General features: G+C 39.7%; 1 protein-coding gene across 2 annotated transcripts in view; it reads right to left on the minus strand.

Annotated features, from left to right (window-relative positions):
- Positions 1-4482: 4482 nt before the first annotated feature.
- The window catches only part of NLN (neurolysin (metallopeptidase M3 family)), a 37013-nt gene continuing 25513 nt past the window's right edge, over positions 4483-15982 (minus strand). For both annotated transcript variants that reach the window (XM_015410211.1, XM_015410203.1), the window contains exons 9-13: positions 12821-13022; positions 10935-11121; positions 8940-9068; positions 7033-7169; positions 4483-4907 (exon numbers count right to left, since the gene is read on the minus strand). In XM_015410211.1, coding sequence (XP_015265697.1) covers positions 4776-4907; positions 7033-7169; positions 8940-9068; positions 10935-11121; positions 12821-13022 — 787 coding nt within the window. In that variant the 3' untranslated portion in view covers positions 4483-4775. The remainder of the gene's footprint in view (positions 4908-7032; positions 7170-8939; positions 9069-10934; positions 11122-12820; positions 13023-15982) is intronic.

Here is a 15982-nt window from a genome sequence, read left to right on the forward strand (position 1 = left end):
CTTGTTCAACAAAGAGAAGTTTCTGCATATCTGGGGAGGGGTAGTCTAAGTATGCAGAAATAGTTTACTTAGGTAAACGAATAGCAGATACAGTCTTGCAGATTTTCTGTAGGTATCAAAAAGGATACAAATACACCTTTAGCTGATCCAATAAGATAGTACCAATCAATAGATTTATGCTATAACAATGCTATTCAGCAGTAGTTAAGAAAAGACCTTGGAGGGATAACGGAAAGAGGAATAAACCATTAAGTAATGAACATGTACATGAAGTCCTAAGTAAATGTGTTCAGAGTAAAGTTTCCATTGATTTTAATAGAACTGAATATTCTCAGGATCACAGTTTAAGGGATATTAATGTTAGTTTGCCATTTACTGTATGCCATTTACTGTACTAGCAGCACTAGCTTTGCAAACATTTCAACCACAAAATATCCCCAATAGCCTGCTTTAATTTAAACAAAACAAAAAAACAACCCAAGGCCAATTTCCTCCCAACATCAGCCTCATCAATTTTATGTAAGCATTCCCCCCCCCCAATTAAGAATTGCCTCTCCTGAAGCCTCTCTAGCCAGAGAAAGGTCTCCCTCCTGTGGAAATTTCTCTCCAGCAAATTCAGAAAGGAAACCTTTCCTGCATTATTTGGAAGTGTTTGCATTCTGAAGAACCTAATTTTGAACATGCACCATCAACTTGGTCCTGTGTTCACTGTGGAAAGTATGGGGAAAGTACCCATGCCACTATATTCAGGAAGAGATTCTGAAGAAATGAGACAAATTGAGGTGACGAGAGATGAAGTTCTAAACCTATTGGGGAAATTAAAAACCGTTAAGTCCCCAGGTGGGATAGAGGAACTCAAATGTGAGACAGTGGATCTACTAATTTGTATATGTAACCTATCTCTAAATTCAGCTGCTGTACCAGAAAACTAGAGAGTAGCAAATCTTACACCAGTTTTTAAAAGGGATCCAGAGGGGAACCAGGAAATTACAGACCAGTCAGCCTGTCCCAGGCAAATTAGTAGAAACTGTAATCAAATATAGAATTATTAGGTACATAGAGGAACTAAGCCTGCTGAGGGAAAATCAGCATATCTTATGCAAAGAGATGTCCTGCCTCACTGACCTTTTGGAGTTCTTTAAGAAAGTGAACAAGCATGTAGGCAAGGTGACATGGTAGACATTATATATCTGGACTTTCAAAAGGCTTTTGACAAGGTACCTCATCAAAGACCCCTGACTAAACTTAGCAGTCATGAGATAAGAGGACGGGTTCTCTCATGGATTAAAAATGTTTAAATGACCTGAAGTAAAGTTTGCAGATGACACAAAACTATTCTGATGACACAAAACTATTCAGGATGGTAAAAACCAAGGCTCCAAGAGGATCTCCACAAATTCGGTGAGTGGGTGCCAGTGTGGAAAATGAAGTTCAGTGTTGGTAAGTGTAAGGTGATGCACACTGGGTCAAAAAAAATCCCAACTTCAAGTATAAGCTGGTGGGGTCTGAACTTGCTGAGACTGAGGAGGGGGAAAGATCCTGGGGTCACAGTAGATAGCTCAATGAAAGTGTCAACCCAGTGTGCTGCGGTGGTGAAAAAGGCAAACCCTATGTTATGGATGATTAAGGAAAGGAATTGAACATAATACCACTGATATTATAATGCTTGTGTATAGATCTATGATGCAGTCAACATATCTCAAAAAGGACATCACAGAGCTGGAGAAAGTACAGAGGAGGGCAACCAAGATAATTAGGAGGTTTAGCACCTTTCCTAAGAAGAAAGACTGAAGAGTCTGGGCCTTTTAGAAAAGAGAATATTTATAAAATTATGTATGGGGTGGAGAGAGCTGACAAACAGAAAATTTTCTTCCTTTCCCAAAATACTACAACTTGAAGGCATCCAATGAAGCAGGTAGTAGATTCAAGATGGAGAAAAGGCAATACTTTACACAGTGAGTGATTAAAATGTGGAACTCTCTGCCAGAAGAATTCTCTGCCACAGAAATAAATAGCTTTAAAGGGGGATTAGATAGATTTATGGAGGATACATCTATCAGTGGTTACTAGCCATGGTGATTGAGGGGAATCTCCACGTTCAGAGGCAGTCAACCTCTGAATCCCAGTGCCAAGAAGCAACATCAGGGGAAAGTCTCAGTCTCTATGCCCTGCTGTTGGCCCTCGAGAGGAACTGGTTAGCCATTGTGTGAGACAGGATGCTGAACTAGATGGACCACTGGTCTGATCCAGCAGGGCTATTTTTATGTTCTTAATCACACTACAGCTGACAGGAAATTGAATGTGAAGCCAGTAAACATGTTACAGTGAGTGTTCTTTATTGGCTATGTACAAAGGATCCTGGTCTAAGTTAGAAGTTCAGACTAAATCAAGAACTTGCTATAATGTCCTTGAAAATCAACAAGTAATAGAATTTAATGATTCTTCCCGGTCCAAGCCCAAGTCTTAATGCAACTACCAGTGTACTGCACTAACTTTTCAACCCTTCTCTTCTTCCCCATCATAAGCTTTTAACATTACCATAGGATTCATTCATTCAATCTCCCCTTAAGCATGAATGTCAGAATTATCAACAGACTAGTTTATAAGAAGAACATATATGCTTTACATGTCAAGTTGAGGAACTCTATGAGACAGTTGGTCCTTCTTGGGATGTTCAGAATACAGGTAAGGACCTGCATGTACCACTGTATGAAAAACTTCTTGGCTTTGGAAAACACAGCAGAGAAAAGGGCTCTAAACTAATTTCTCCTTAATCTTTTTTCAAAAAAACTAAACAAAGAAGTGTGATCTGCTTTCTTGCATTCTGAACTGCCACAGACGCAGGAAGGCTGTACCAAGTGTTTTAAGCTAATAGCTAAATAAGCTTTCAAATGGAAATTCTCTCTCCTATCATCACCTTAAAAGTTCAGAGAAGCTGATGTCTCATTCTGCATGATAATACAGGAAGAGGGCCTGGAGGATAAATCAGAATTGGAAATATGAGCCAGAAGCCAAGATTACACATTCAAGATGACAATATGCAAGACTAACAACTGAAAATATGAAGTACATAGTTCCTCTCAAACTCCATTCAATCTACTCAATTTAGCTCAAAATGGCAGCAAATGTGTGTTCAGTTAGGCACATGCTTAGTAGGAATATGATTAATTTCAAAAATAGTTTAATTACAAAATATCTTGCTGACAAAGATCCCAAAATAAGTTCTGTTAAACCATACTGACGGTGACTATCCGATTTATCTACTAAGACCTCCTCCTTGGCTTGCTGTCGGCAACTAAAATCTCTTTGGTAAGCGGAGACACAATACTCCATCTGTGCATGGAGCCTGAGAGAATTAAAAAAAAAATTCACTTGACAAATGGCTGCCGAGTCTCACAATCAGACTTGATAATTTAGTCTATTAGACAATAGATTAGTTATTACCGCTTGGCTTCCTTTCTCTCATCTCTCATGTCCTCAGATGACCACCGTAACACTCTGTCACAAAACAAATGAATGCCTTTGTTGGACTGATACTGGTATGACATGTTACATCTAGCTTCTATTTAACTATTACACTCACCTTTTTGATATGCTTGAACACATGAAGCCACCTTATACTGAGTCAGGTCATTAGTCTACCAAGATCTAGAATGTCTACTTGGACTGGCAGCAGCTGTTCATGGTTTCAGGCAGGGGTTTTATACATCACTGGAGATGCTGAGGAACCAACCTTGGACCTTCTATATGCAAAACAGATGCTCTACCTGTGACCCATGGGACCTTTTCATAGCCATATGGTTGATGCTTTCATTGTCTTCATTTCTTTCCTTCCCTTTTTTTTTTGTCTTACTCTGAATCCTCCAAATATGCTCTCATCCATTTTTCATATTCTTTAAAAATCTCTGATCAAAACAGTATGAAAAAAGATTACAGCTCAGGGAAGCAGAAAATGCTTGGTTAGAGCTGCCTCCTGGCAAGCTGACCACCCCCCTACCATGGGCATTCATGTTACATGGAATGAACTACAGTGAAAACATGTGGCAAAGGAATTTCTGTAAGTTTCAGAACAGCAGCAGGAGAGGAGATGTGGATAGTAAATTTGGCTTGGGGTATGGAATTATCAGCTGCATGTGGTATATACTAATTCACCTTCCCTGACCTTCCAGGTAACAAAAAGATATTTTGTTCCTGTCCCCATTTATGATTACATCCACAGACTTTCATTCTCTGAAGACACAAGATGTGGAAATCAGAACACTTTTGGCAACCTTTTTGTTGAATTTTAGCCTTCGTTTATTGTTCTGTGGATGCTGAACTTTCAAGTCAAGTAACCAAGTGCGTCAGGACTTGATAAGTGACTCAAAATGGCACTTGTGCATTGGGTGAAGTTTAAAAAAATGATAGGGCCAACGATTTATTTTACTCCATAGACTGAAAAGTCAGTTTGATATTCACAGTTAGAATCCACAAAGTGTGCAATGTTATATTTATTGATTCGTTCTCGCTTTCTTTACACATTACATCAATGTTTTTCATCACAATCCACAAATAATTTACTGATTAAAAGTAAGAAATTCTGCACCATAATTCACTATGGGGGGCAGTGCTGAGAACTATGAATTTTTAAAACCAGGAATAAAAACATTATAAACGCAATTAGATCTTTTTAGTGAAAAACACTCATCGTTTTACCTTTCAGGTCAAGAACATCAGCAGGCATTTCAAGATTGATTCCCCAGATGACATCCAATTACAAAGAGCCCATAGTTTTATTAAGTATATAATCCTTTACTCAGTAAAAAAGCTTTTTGGTTTGGCTTACGACCTAAAAATGTTTGGAGCATATCCATTCCATCTAATGAGCCTCCAGGCTTCAGGATAAGATTTCTGTATTTCATTCCAGCCTAAAAGAAAATAAAAAGGTTGGCTAATATTTCATGTTTATGTGAATTTTCTAAATCCACAACAAATAAAGGACATTTCCATGGAATGGAAGCAGGAGGTATTCTTACCACAGAGCTAACATAATTGTTCTTGTTCTTCCACAAGCTGTTTGTCCTTCTGCAGTCAACATAGGGTGAGAAAACCTTCTGCACACTCCAGCCCTTGGTTATCATGCTCCCAGCAAACTAGGTTTACAAAACTTGTGGGAATACAGAGGGCTAAACATGTGTCTGTCCGTTCTCACAGTCTTATGGGTTGGTTTTTTTTAAAAAAGTAATCTTCTCAAGAATAGCTCCACTGTTAATCCATCTTTAACACACCTGAAAGTCTCTTTGGGCAGTTTACAGAGGCATGCATCCATAAAATATTGGATTGTTGGCTTTTTACCACTTTTAACACGCTCTCCATTAATAAACTCCAAGGGGATAATATTCCCTATCTGATGCTAGACAGTGACCCGAACATGCTATACTTGGTCACCAAATTTCTGTCTAACATATTTTCCTTTAGTAAATAATGTATTATTCCTTTAGTCATTGCTCAAGATCATCTGACCATAAGAACTCTGGAAAGGAAAGTGGCATGCATCTTTCTACAGTTCCTCATGTTAAACACATACAAGACTAAGCTTTGTATCCAGACTTTGCATGTCTAGAACACTGGTTAAACATCATATCGAGAGCCTGTAGGCATCTCAGGCACTACTGCAGAAGATTGCTTTCTCCAGGCTAATTCCATATTTACATTTCCTATGAAGCAGCCATCATCATCTAAATGTCCACTCACCTAATCCTTAGCACTGGTGTACAAGTTATTTTGTCTTAATGGATGTTGCTTCCACGAGGCAACACATCAAGTAATCCTTAGAGCCAAACATGCAACACTGCAGTTCCATAATTTGTAATGCATAATCTATACCCAGCTTTTTATGTGGATCTCTCTAGTCCCATAAGAAGTTTTCATACTGATGCTGGCTGCTCCTGCATTCTATATTTCATCCAAGTCTATTAGTTTCACATTTCACCCAAATCTATTTATTAGTTTCGCATTTTACCCAAGTCTTTTTATTAGCTGAGTGCTTTTCAGCCTGATAATAAGTTATGAAAAGTAGTATTGGGTGCCTGTTGTGACATTTATTAACATTTCCAAACCACCTTTCCAGTTAACCTCAATCAATCTTTTTTATCTGTTTGTTTATAATGCAAAGTAAAACTTCCAAAATTAATTCTTGTAAACACAACTATCTGCAGCTCTAACATTAGACCAGCTTGGTCATTTGACAAGTTTGCTCAGCCACCTCAACACTTCTGCATATGATACGCTTTGAAATATATTATGAATGGCCTGAAAATTTGCTTGCTTTTAAAAAGGAATTCATAGATAATGCACGAAAATAAAACAGATGAAGAGGTGCAGAACAGAAACAGCATTACATATTACTAGGACTCAAAGCTCCGCTGAACAGAACAACACACAACTTCATCTCCCTCAGTGTGAACACATCCAATCAGTCAGGAATAAAAGAATGAGGTCATATTTCACGCAGAGAATTAACCACTGAGACTTTCAAAGTAAGCAATAACCACCAAGTATTAAAACATATATTTAACGTTTCTTTGATGCTATGTGTTCAAAATTAAATGTGTCACAAAAATACAGCTTTTTTCCTCATAAAGTATGCCCACTGACACAAGATTGGATACAGACCAGACATTTCTGCAAGCACAAGGACTTCTGCTCTCAGACTGTGATTTTCCTGCTTCCCCACTTCCATAGCAGTCTGAAATGCCTCCCGAAATCCAGTGCCTGGGGGAGAGGCATCCCCCTGAGAACAGGATTGGGGGGGGGGGCATTTCAGGCTGCCACAGGATGGGGGAAACAGGAAAATTGTGCTCCATGGACAGAAATCCTTGTGCCTGTGGAAACATTAGTTTGGATCCAACTCTCCGATTTATAAGGCCAAAATGGCTGTCTCTGTGTTCAAATTTGCCAATTCTGCCCTTTTCGAGTAAAGCATCTTTTTCAGACTTCACTCCAGCAAAGTGACAAATGCAATCCACACTAGGTATCATAAAGTTCTCCTACCTTTGGATTCATTATCCCTTCTTGTTTAAAGCAATTGTAAAAAATGTCCATTGAGAAAACTTCACTCCAGAGGTACCCATAGTACTGGGCATCATATCCACCTGCCAAATGCCCAAAGGTAGCTGGCATATTTGTACCTTAAGGAGCAGAAAACAATGTGCAGATACAAATCAAATAATAAACCTTTGTTAGGTATTATTACAAATCACATAACCAGCTCACACAACATCAAGAAATAATGCAAATGAACCATCACAAACTTTTTAAAAGGAGGAAAAAGGAAATTATCCAAAGTTATTAACAATCATTTCCCAGAGCTGCTTGGAAGCTAGGAAATACCTAGCTGCTTGATTAGTAATATGAGGGTTCTGGTCAGAGAGAAGACATAAAACTAACCACTTATCAGAGTGGCTTTTACATTTGTGTAAAAGAGGGCTAATGAAAGAATTCCTCAACTCAGTATAAAAATTACAATGAAGCAAAACATGAGATAAAAATTATGGAGCCTTTCCTGATGGGGAGTTCTCAAGAATCTTCCATAAAACACAGCAGAAGGCAAAACCCTGAACATTGATTATGCAGATAACACAAATATTAGAGAAAGTATAATAAAGAATGGATTCAGAGGAGAGTATCAATACAGTTAAACCTCTGAAGTTAATCAGATCTGGTCTCAGACAGCAGTTCTATGGAAGTCAGAAGGCCTGACTTACACTGCAGTGAACTTCTCAGAAAAAGACCAGAACAAGTAACTAAAAAGAAGTGTGGAATTTCCATCTGTTGGCCTCATTGAACCCCCTCCTTGGGGAACCAGTCACAAGAGCCATCTTGGCTACCTGACAGTACTCTGTGTGACACAGAAGGTGGGCACAGTACATGTGAGGAAAGGGAATAAAGGCAGACTGCACCCCAACTTGATCTAGGGGGAGGAGCTCTCATTTGGGGCCTGACAGGACACACGGGTCCTACTCTGTGTACCTGTTGGGACGCTTACTTCCTCCCTTTTTTGGGGCCATATCCTGTCCATAGCCGAGGTTGGCATGCTCCCGTCTGTGCTCTGGTCAAAGAGGCAACTGGAGTTCAATAAATCCAGGCTGTCTGCCCAAAGAAGTAAGAATGACTGGTGGAGAGCAGGGTAGAAAAGAGAGGTATGAAGACCTAGAAAAAAACTTTTCCTACCCTGAGAACTTTTTAAATCTTTTCCAAAGGAAAGAAAAATGTCAATTTTGGGGAGCACTAAAAAAACCTCCTATGAAATATTTTCTTTTTTGGAAGAAGTAAAATGTTTTACTCCCTCAAAATATATTTTATGAAGATTTTTATGTAATGCAATCTGTTTTCAAGGATATGTTTATAGGCTATATGTCCACACTTAATGCACTCTATTTCTATTAACAGGCCACTGAAGACTTCACTGTTTTCAACATTATGCATTATATATAAATAGTCTACTTATCCTATTTGACTGTATGGGACTGTACACTCTTTTTTACCCCAACACTTGTTTTCTAATTTCCATGTTTATTTTTTTTTATACATTTCAGTATGCAAAAACTTCAGATAAATATGCAAAAGCATATATGGTGCAGCTGTCTGCAGCTCTCTCATAAGTGTTCGGTATTATTCACAATTTTACTTATAGAAAATGAGCACGATTTTACTCTCAGATTCCATATAGATTCGAAAGGGTACAGTGTTATATGTTAACAGTTATAAATGATGCACTATATATTGCCAAAGCACTACAATACATTTAAGCTTGAAAGGAAATTAAATGTCAAAACTTAGAAATGTTTAATTTTTCCATAGTGTCATGGTATTAAAAACCAACAGCATTCCTTGTTAGAAATTTTTGTTGCATTTGTAAAAGTAACAAGGGATAAATGAAAGTTTTAAAATGTCCATACCAGGTGTTGCAGGTATTCCCAAAATGTCATCACAGTACTTGGCATATTCCTCAGCAGGATTAGCAGAAGATTTAGTATGAACCGACTGATCAACTTTGCTCAAGACAATCTGGCGAAGAGTCAGGAGTCCTAGTTAAATCAGAGGATCAAAACACCGTCAAGAAACCAGGACAAGGATTTGGAAACATGTTGTGAGTGCTACAAAACTCTACCTGGGACAGAATGTATTGAGATTTTTAAGTGCTTAAAACAGAACAAAATTAGATAAAATGATATGCCATTATAAAAACAAAACTGAAATGACTTTGGCAACAGCAAACAGGAAATGATGGCAAATGGGAGATTTTACAGAACTGATAGCACTAAGGAACAATGATATAGAAAAGATAACTTCTATGCCAGACCTAGATCCCCTTCTGACAGTCTCTCTACTGGGAACTTAAATCCATTGCACAGAGTCTTGGCTTGTAGCAGAAGAGGCTTCAGCTCCCCCCCCCCCCGAAATGGCCCCAGGAAGTAGCTATTTGCCCACTGGGAAATATATGTTCCGATGGCTACATGTAGCTTCCTCCAGTGGGGCGAACAATATCCCTGGGTCCTTCCAAATTGGGAAACTGGCAGAGGATGCAAGGCTGAAACCCCTTTGCTGTGGTCCAAATCCCGATCCAAATGAGCCCCCCTCATGCCTATGAATTGATTTTCCAGCATGCAGCTCCAAGAGCATGTCTGACCCAATTTTTTTTTTGGTAGCATACATCTTTGTAGCATGTGAGTTGGTCCTCAGATAGTCCTTCAGGAAAGATCTAGAGTGGACCTTAAGCTTTGCACGCTTCCCCCCCCCCATCTAAGGCTTTCTTCTGAAATCTTCCCAACTATATCTTAACAGGGACAATAAACAGGTAAAAGCAGTGGCATACCTAGCCTATTTGGCGTCCAGGGCAGATAATTTTTTATCACACCCCTCTAGGCCCCACCTATCATTTGTCATGCCCCTCCAATCAGCACTAGGGTTTGTGGTGAAATCTGTCGTAAGTTTTCTACCACAGAGTCTATTGTCTCCAGGGGCAGTGATCTCTCTAGTCTGGTGATCACTTGTAATTCCGGGAGCCCTCCAAGCCCCCCCCCCCCGGAGGCTGGCAACCCTACTGGCAGCCCTCCAGCCTGCGTGCCTCTATAGCGGTCCTTAAGTCTTCCTACAGCAAGTTATGTGGAGCCACACCAGAGCAGGGTTTTGGGCCGGGGTGGTGGTGGTTAGTTCAATGGAAGATGGTGTTGTGAATCAAAGGGGCCATCCATCCAAGCAAACTTACCTCTTTCTGTGATCTCAGTTAGCAAAGCCTCATTTCATTCTCAGAAATCATCAACTTTTTAGTTCTGTATCATATGGGAGTATCATTAAAGACATCTCTTGAAATGGCCATAAGAAACATGGCCCACTCCACATTTGGTAGTTTAAGTATACCCACCAAATATTTGTCATATTAATCTTGTATTACTATTGCTATTCCACATTGAAGAAGTCTAGTGTTCGGGCACCAGTCATTTGGAGCCTCAAATAAGTGGTCAAAATTGTGATGAAAAAAAATTAGAAGTGTGTTTGGATCTAGCCACAGTAGCAATGTATCACTCCATGAACCCCCAAAGATTTAAAGCATAGTGTCAGTTTCTGGGAGGAGGAGGAAGAAATCCAGAAGGCTATGATCAAAGCATTACTGAACCTGAGACAGTGTTGTCTAAGATTTTCATCTTTGAGCTCAGTAGGAAAAAGTTGTTCTCTAGGAATTGAGTTGGAAACTGACATTCATTAATCATGTTTTGGATCTCAGGGAGGATCCTCAACAGATTTTTTTTAGGACTCCCACCCTCTTATTATTAAACAATTAAAATATCAAAACATCTGCTAGCATTTCTAAGGGTATATCCTTTTATTTCATGCCAGTTATTTAATTCTTGCACGCCCACACAAACACCAAAGACACCCCACAAAAGGAATACCTGTGTTGGCTAGCCTAGAAGCAACCAGTTTTTCAAGGAGATCATCTGGGACATGGCTTCCATCTTTGTAATGTCTTGACATTTGTTTTAGAGGTTCTTTCTCCCATACCCAGTTCTCAAACATTTGGGAAGGTACCTCTACAAAATCTGTTTCCACATTAGTTCCACTAAACCTAGCAAAGTCAGTCTGTCAAAGATGGGGGAAAAAAACACAAAGAATGAATGCAGAGTAAAATCCTAAGGAAGACACAGCAATGCATACATGCATGGCCCATTCTACAACGACATGAAGTGAGGCACTCTTTTCCTCCTTGTTCCTCAGCAATCTTTAAACAGTATGGCAAGCCACACACAATCAAACACTCAGGTGACATGAATAGAGGAGGGTGGTAGCAGAAAGGTGTTGAGGACACCCTATGTGGAGCCACCAGAGAAAGAGACAGCACACACGCGCACACACACACACACACACACACACACACACACACACACACACGTACATAAGAACATAAGAGAAGCCAGTGTTGGATCAGGCCAAAGGCCCATCCAGTCCAACACTCTCACACAGTAGCCAAAAATACCAAGTGCCATCAGGAGGTCCAGTAGTGGGGCCAGGACGTTAGAAGCCCACCCACTACTGACCCCCCCCAAGCACCAAGAATACAGAGCATCACCTGCCCCAGAGCCCGTATCTATACCTTGTGGCTAATAGCCACTGATGGACCTCTGCTCCATATGCTTATCTAATTCCCCCTTGAAGCCGTCCATGCTTGTAGCCACCACCACCTCCTGTGGCAGTGAATTCCATGTGTTAATCACTCTTTGGGTGAAGAAGTACTTCCTTTTATCTGTTCTAACCCAACCACTCAGCAATTTCATGGAGTGCCCACGAGTTCTTGTATTGTAAGAAAGGGAGAAAAGTACCTCTTTACCTGCTCTATCCCATGCATAATCTTATAAACCTCAATCATGTCACCCCTCAGCCGTCGTTTCTCCAAGCTAAAGAGCCCCAAGCGCTTTAACCTTTCTTCATAGGGAAAGTGTTCCAACCCTTTTATCATTCTAGTTGCCCTTTTCTGCACTTTCCCCAAAGCTATAATATAATGTACCTTATGTTTTTGCTACTAATATAACATACACACAGAATTATTAAGAATTTTAATGTTAAACTGAAACATTTTATCACCTATATTTATATACAAACACCCCTCCCCCCCATATAAAGCTTGTGAGTCAAGACAGCCAGCATCCAAGACTGACTGATGTAAAGAAGACTGGGATTATTCACGCATACTTGATCTTAGTCAAAAGGCTGAGAAACCTGGGATTACTAATGCCTGAAGTCACCAAGAATAAAAAGCATGTCTCTGAAAATGACCATATTTGCCATTGATGTTCATCAGAGAGCCTCATGGTTACGTTGTGAATTCTAATATGAAAGGCACAATGTCCTAATATGTGAGGACCCAACCAAATGAACCATTAAGTAGGAAACAAATCACATTTCAGCTGTTGGGAAATAAAACACATTTCAGTTTGTTACAGTTACATGATACTGTTGATAGCTTTGTTTTAAACGTATAACCTATATGGTGGTTTGGAACCTGCTGAAAATTTCTGCAGACTGACAGATTTCTGTTGGCAGACCAGAACTTCCCTGTCTCCCTCTGCAGCCCAAAATATCCCCTGAAATGCTGCTTATGAGGAAATGGGGGATTCCCAGGAACAGCATGGGGGGGGAGGCACTGGAGGGTCACCTGTGGGAGGGAAGAAATCACCCAAAATCACTCCTTTATCCCTTTTGTTACTGGAAATGCTTTGCAGGATCCAAGCCACAGATTACTAAATTTACCATTCTGTTCTTGAATGTTAAAATGCCTACTAACCTGTGCACATATCTGATGCATTACATGTCCAAACTCATGGAAATAAGTTTTCACCTCACCATGTCGTAGCAGTGATGGGCGGTCCACTGTCGCTTTTGTGAAGTTGGTTACCAGAGCTGCTACCGACATCATTCTGCTGCCATGAGAAAGCAGGCAGCCAGGCTGGAGACCAAAGCACGCAGCATGCCCATACTTCCCTTCTCTGAGTAAGAAAACAGGTCAAAACCATCATTTCCAGAAGTACCACAGAAAAAAAAAGATGAATCATTTGGTACTGTTTTATATATTGGGGGGGGGGGCTCATCCTTCTCTTGGAATAGCTAATAACAGGAAAATATTTTTCTACATTGTTGTAACACTTGGGAGTCAAAGGACACTCTCCCTCCTGCAATTTAGACATACTACTAAAGGGATAACTCTGGATGCTTTTGAGTGTCTGTTTTACTGTAAGCTATTCTTAGTCATGGTAATTATGGCATTAAAACATATCTTATCCTCTGAAGCTTTAGCTTTTTGCCTTTCGGAGAGCTTTCAAGGGAAAACAAGAGGCACGATAGCCTTTGGACCACAGGTATGCCCAATGACATGCACTTGCTTCACTTATTCATTGCATATGATATGCCACAATATTCTTGACCATCCTAATGCACTAAAACTGGGCTCCATTCAATACCTTTTGCAGTCCACAGAAAGAGCTATATTACATCCTGTTATGCTTTTTGGCATACTGATTTTATCTAGGGCTTTTATGTCCTGTCCATTCAAGTATCTGATTTTGTAAAAGAGACTTTTCAAAGTGAAATAACTGCACCCAAAAGTTACTGCCTACATTTTGGCCTAAACATTTCTCATCAAAACACTCTATACCAGTTTTTCTTTTGTGGTGGCATAAAAATGCTACACTGCTAGAGCTCTTTGTCACTTGAACAAAAGGATATAGTACATATTTTATTCCTTTCTGTCTCTCTCTTTGAAAGCAGCAATGACTGCACCACTTTGAAGATGGGTACCTAATGCATATCCTGCTCAAAGTTTTGAATAAAATTATTAGCGAGGGGATGAAAAGAGCAGACATTTGGCTTCCAAACATTCAGCATGATGAATAAGCATATCAATCAGCAAACACGTAATAAACCCCTGGGAAAGAATGTCTGAAAGCGCCTTTTGAAAACCAGGTATTTGTATCCATTATCTGAGGGAAATGGGGTTTGAACTGTGTTTGGTCGGACACACTTCATTAACGTTCTGGATTTACCAGCTTTTGGAACAGTTTCAAGTAAGTTATTTTCTAACAAAGTCTGGCATTTGCTTTGTTAAACCAATCTGCTCTGAAGCAAAACATCTGAAACGCAACATGCTAAAGACATATATGCAAAATCACATGTAGCTGATCTAATTTTGAGTCCAGTGGCACCTTTAAGACCAACAAAAGTTTATTCAAAGTATGATGCACTTCCTCAAGAAATGTGCATGCACACAAAAGCTCATATCTTGAACAAACTTTTGTTTGTCTTAAAGGTGCCACTGGACTCAAAATTTGTTCTACTGCTTCAGATCAATGTTGCTGCCCACCTGGATATAGTTGATCTGTCATTTTATTGTTACCACTGTTCATTAATGAATGGATTTTTGCCCCACCCTGTCAATGCATTCTTTTAGATGATGTTAGAATACTAATTTGCTTTACCCAGAGTATGGAATCTGAGGTGGTAATAATTCTGGTTTAAAGAATGAGGAATACTAGAATGTAGCAGTCTTGTGCATACAGTACAAGACACAAGGAATAATTGATTACAGGCACAACATTCACTGATTATATGAAATCACTTCCATTTTCTTTTATACCAGCTGCCATCCAGAAGATGCATAACTCTGGCATTATGTCACATAGTTAAATGGGATTATCATGGATTGTTGCTTCTTGAACTGTGGTCAAAAAGATTCCTCAACTGTTTCTGGATATCATTGGCTATAGAAATTAAATGGTATTGTAACACAAGACTGCAGACCAACCTTAGTACTAAAAGTAGTCTTTGGAATGATAAGAAAGAGATATGAAAATAACAGGTTTAATTAGCCCATTTAATAGGATTATTCCTAGAATTCACTGGGTTGCAGGCCTTACTGGAACTGGGCAGCCACAACCGGTGTGTTAAGAGTGCTTAATAGAACTTAAAGCCAATAGACAGCTGAGATTGAAGGTACCAAGTCACAGAAAGAAAACAATTTCTAGATGAATCTAACAAATGAGGCAGCTTGAAACTGTAGGCAAGCAAATATGTATTAGATACTGTGCTTAATGCCAGCTACAGGTAACATAGCAAAATATGGCAATTACAGCTACAGGTAACATAGCAAAATATGGCAATGTTTAAATTATTATTGTACATCACCTTGAACCAAGAGGAAAGGTGGGACATACTAGTTTACGACTAATTAAATAAAATAAACTGCAGTGTGTGTTTTGTAAAATAGCTTTCAGAAGTCAGCCTATCTTGATTTTTAAACCATACTTGTGAACGGAATAAAAAGACTTATGGGAAATCTTTTGGGTTATGGAGGAAACCGTTCTTCAGAACTGCGTCCATAAAAATGTACTGCAATCTGGAGAAAATAGATAGGATTCACAAAGAGGGGCAAACTCTGGATAATTACAAACCTTTTCTACCTAAAGCTTAAGGGGAAGCAAGGTTCACAAAGTAATTGCAACTCCAAATTAAGGGTGTAAACTACATGTTAACAAAATACTTGCTTCCTCTGCACATCCACACTGGTCCTGTCAACCAGACATGCTGTGGAGGTTCCATACCAGGAACTTAATTTTCAGGCACATGGACCGAACTCTGGTTAGAACCATGGCACAAGGGGGCTTAACCTTCCCCCCAACCAACATTTCCTTAGTTACACAAGGCATCAGGGATCCTTTTGGGGATACTTATAGGCAGCGCATTAGTACATGTAAGTTTCCACAGCAGGGCAAACAGTGGCTATCTGGGGCATTTCAGGCCAAGCAAACAGTGCTGGAGGGAGCTCAATTCCCCTCTCTTTACAGTCTTGATCCGAACTGGACCCATGAGTGCCTGAGAATTACGTTCCAAGCATGAAACTCCCAGAGTGTGTCTGATCGACATGACTGGGGCTGACACTCAGGGGACAGAAGGG

This window comes from Gekko japonicus, unplaced genomic scaffold (genome assembly GCF_001447785.1).
Source record: "Gekko japonicus isolate JY-2015 unplaced genomic scaffold, Gekko_japonicus_V1.1 scaffold179, whole genome shotgun sequence".
Classification (NCBI taxonomy): Eukaryota; Metazoa; Chordata; class Lepidosauria; order Squamata; family Gekkonidae; genus Gekko; species Gekko japonicus.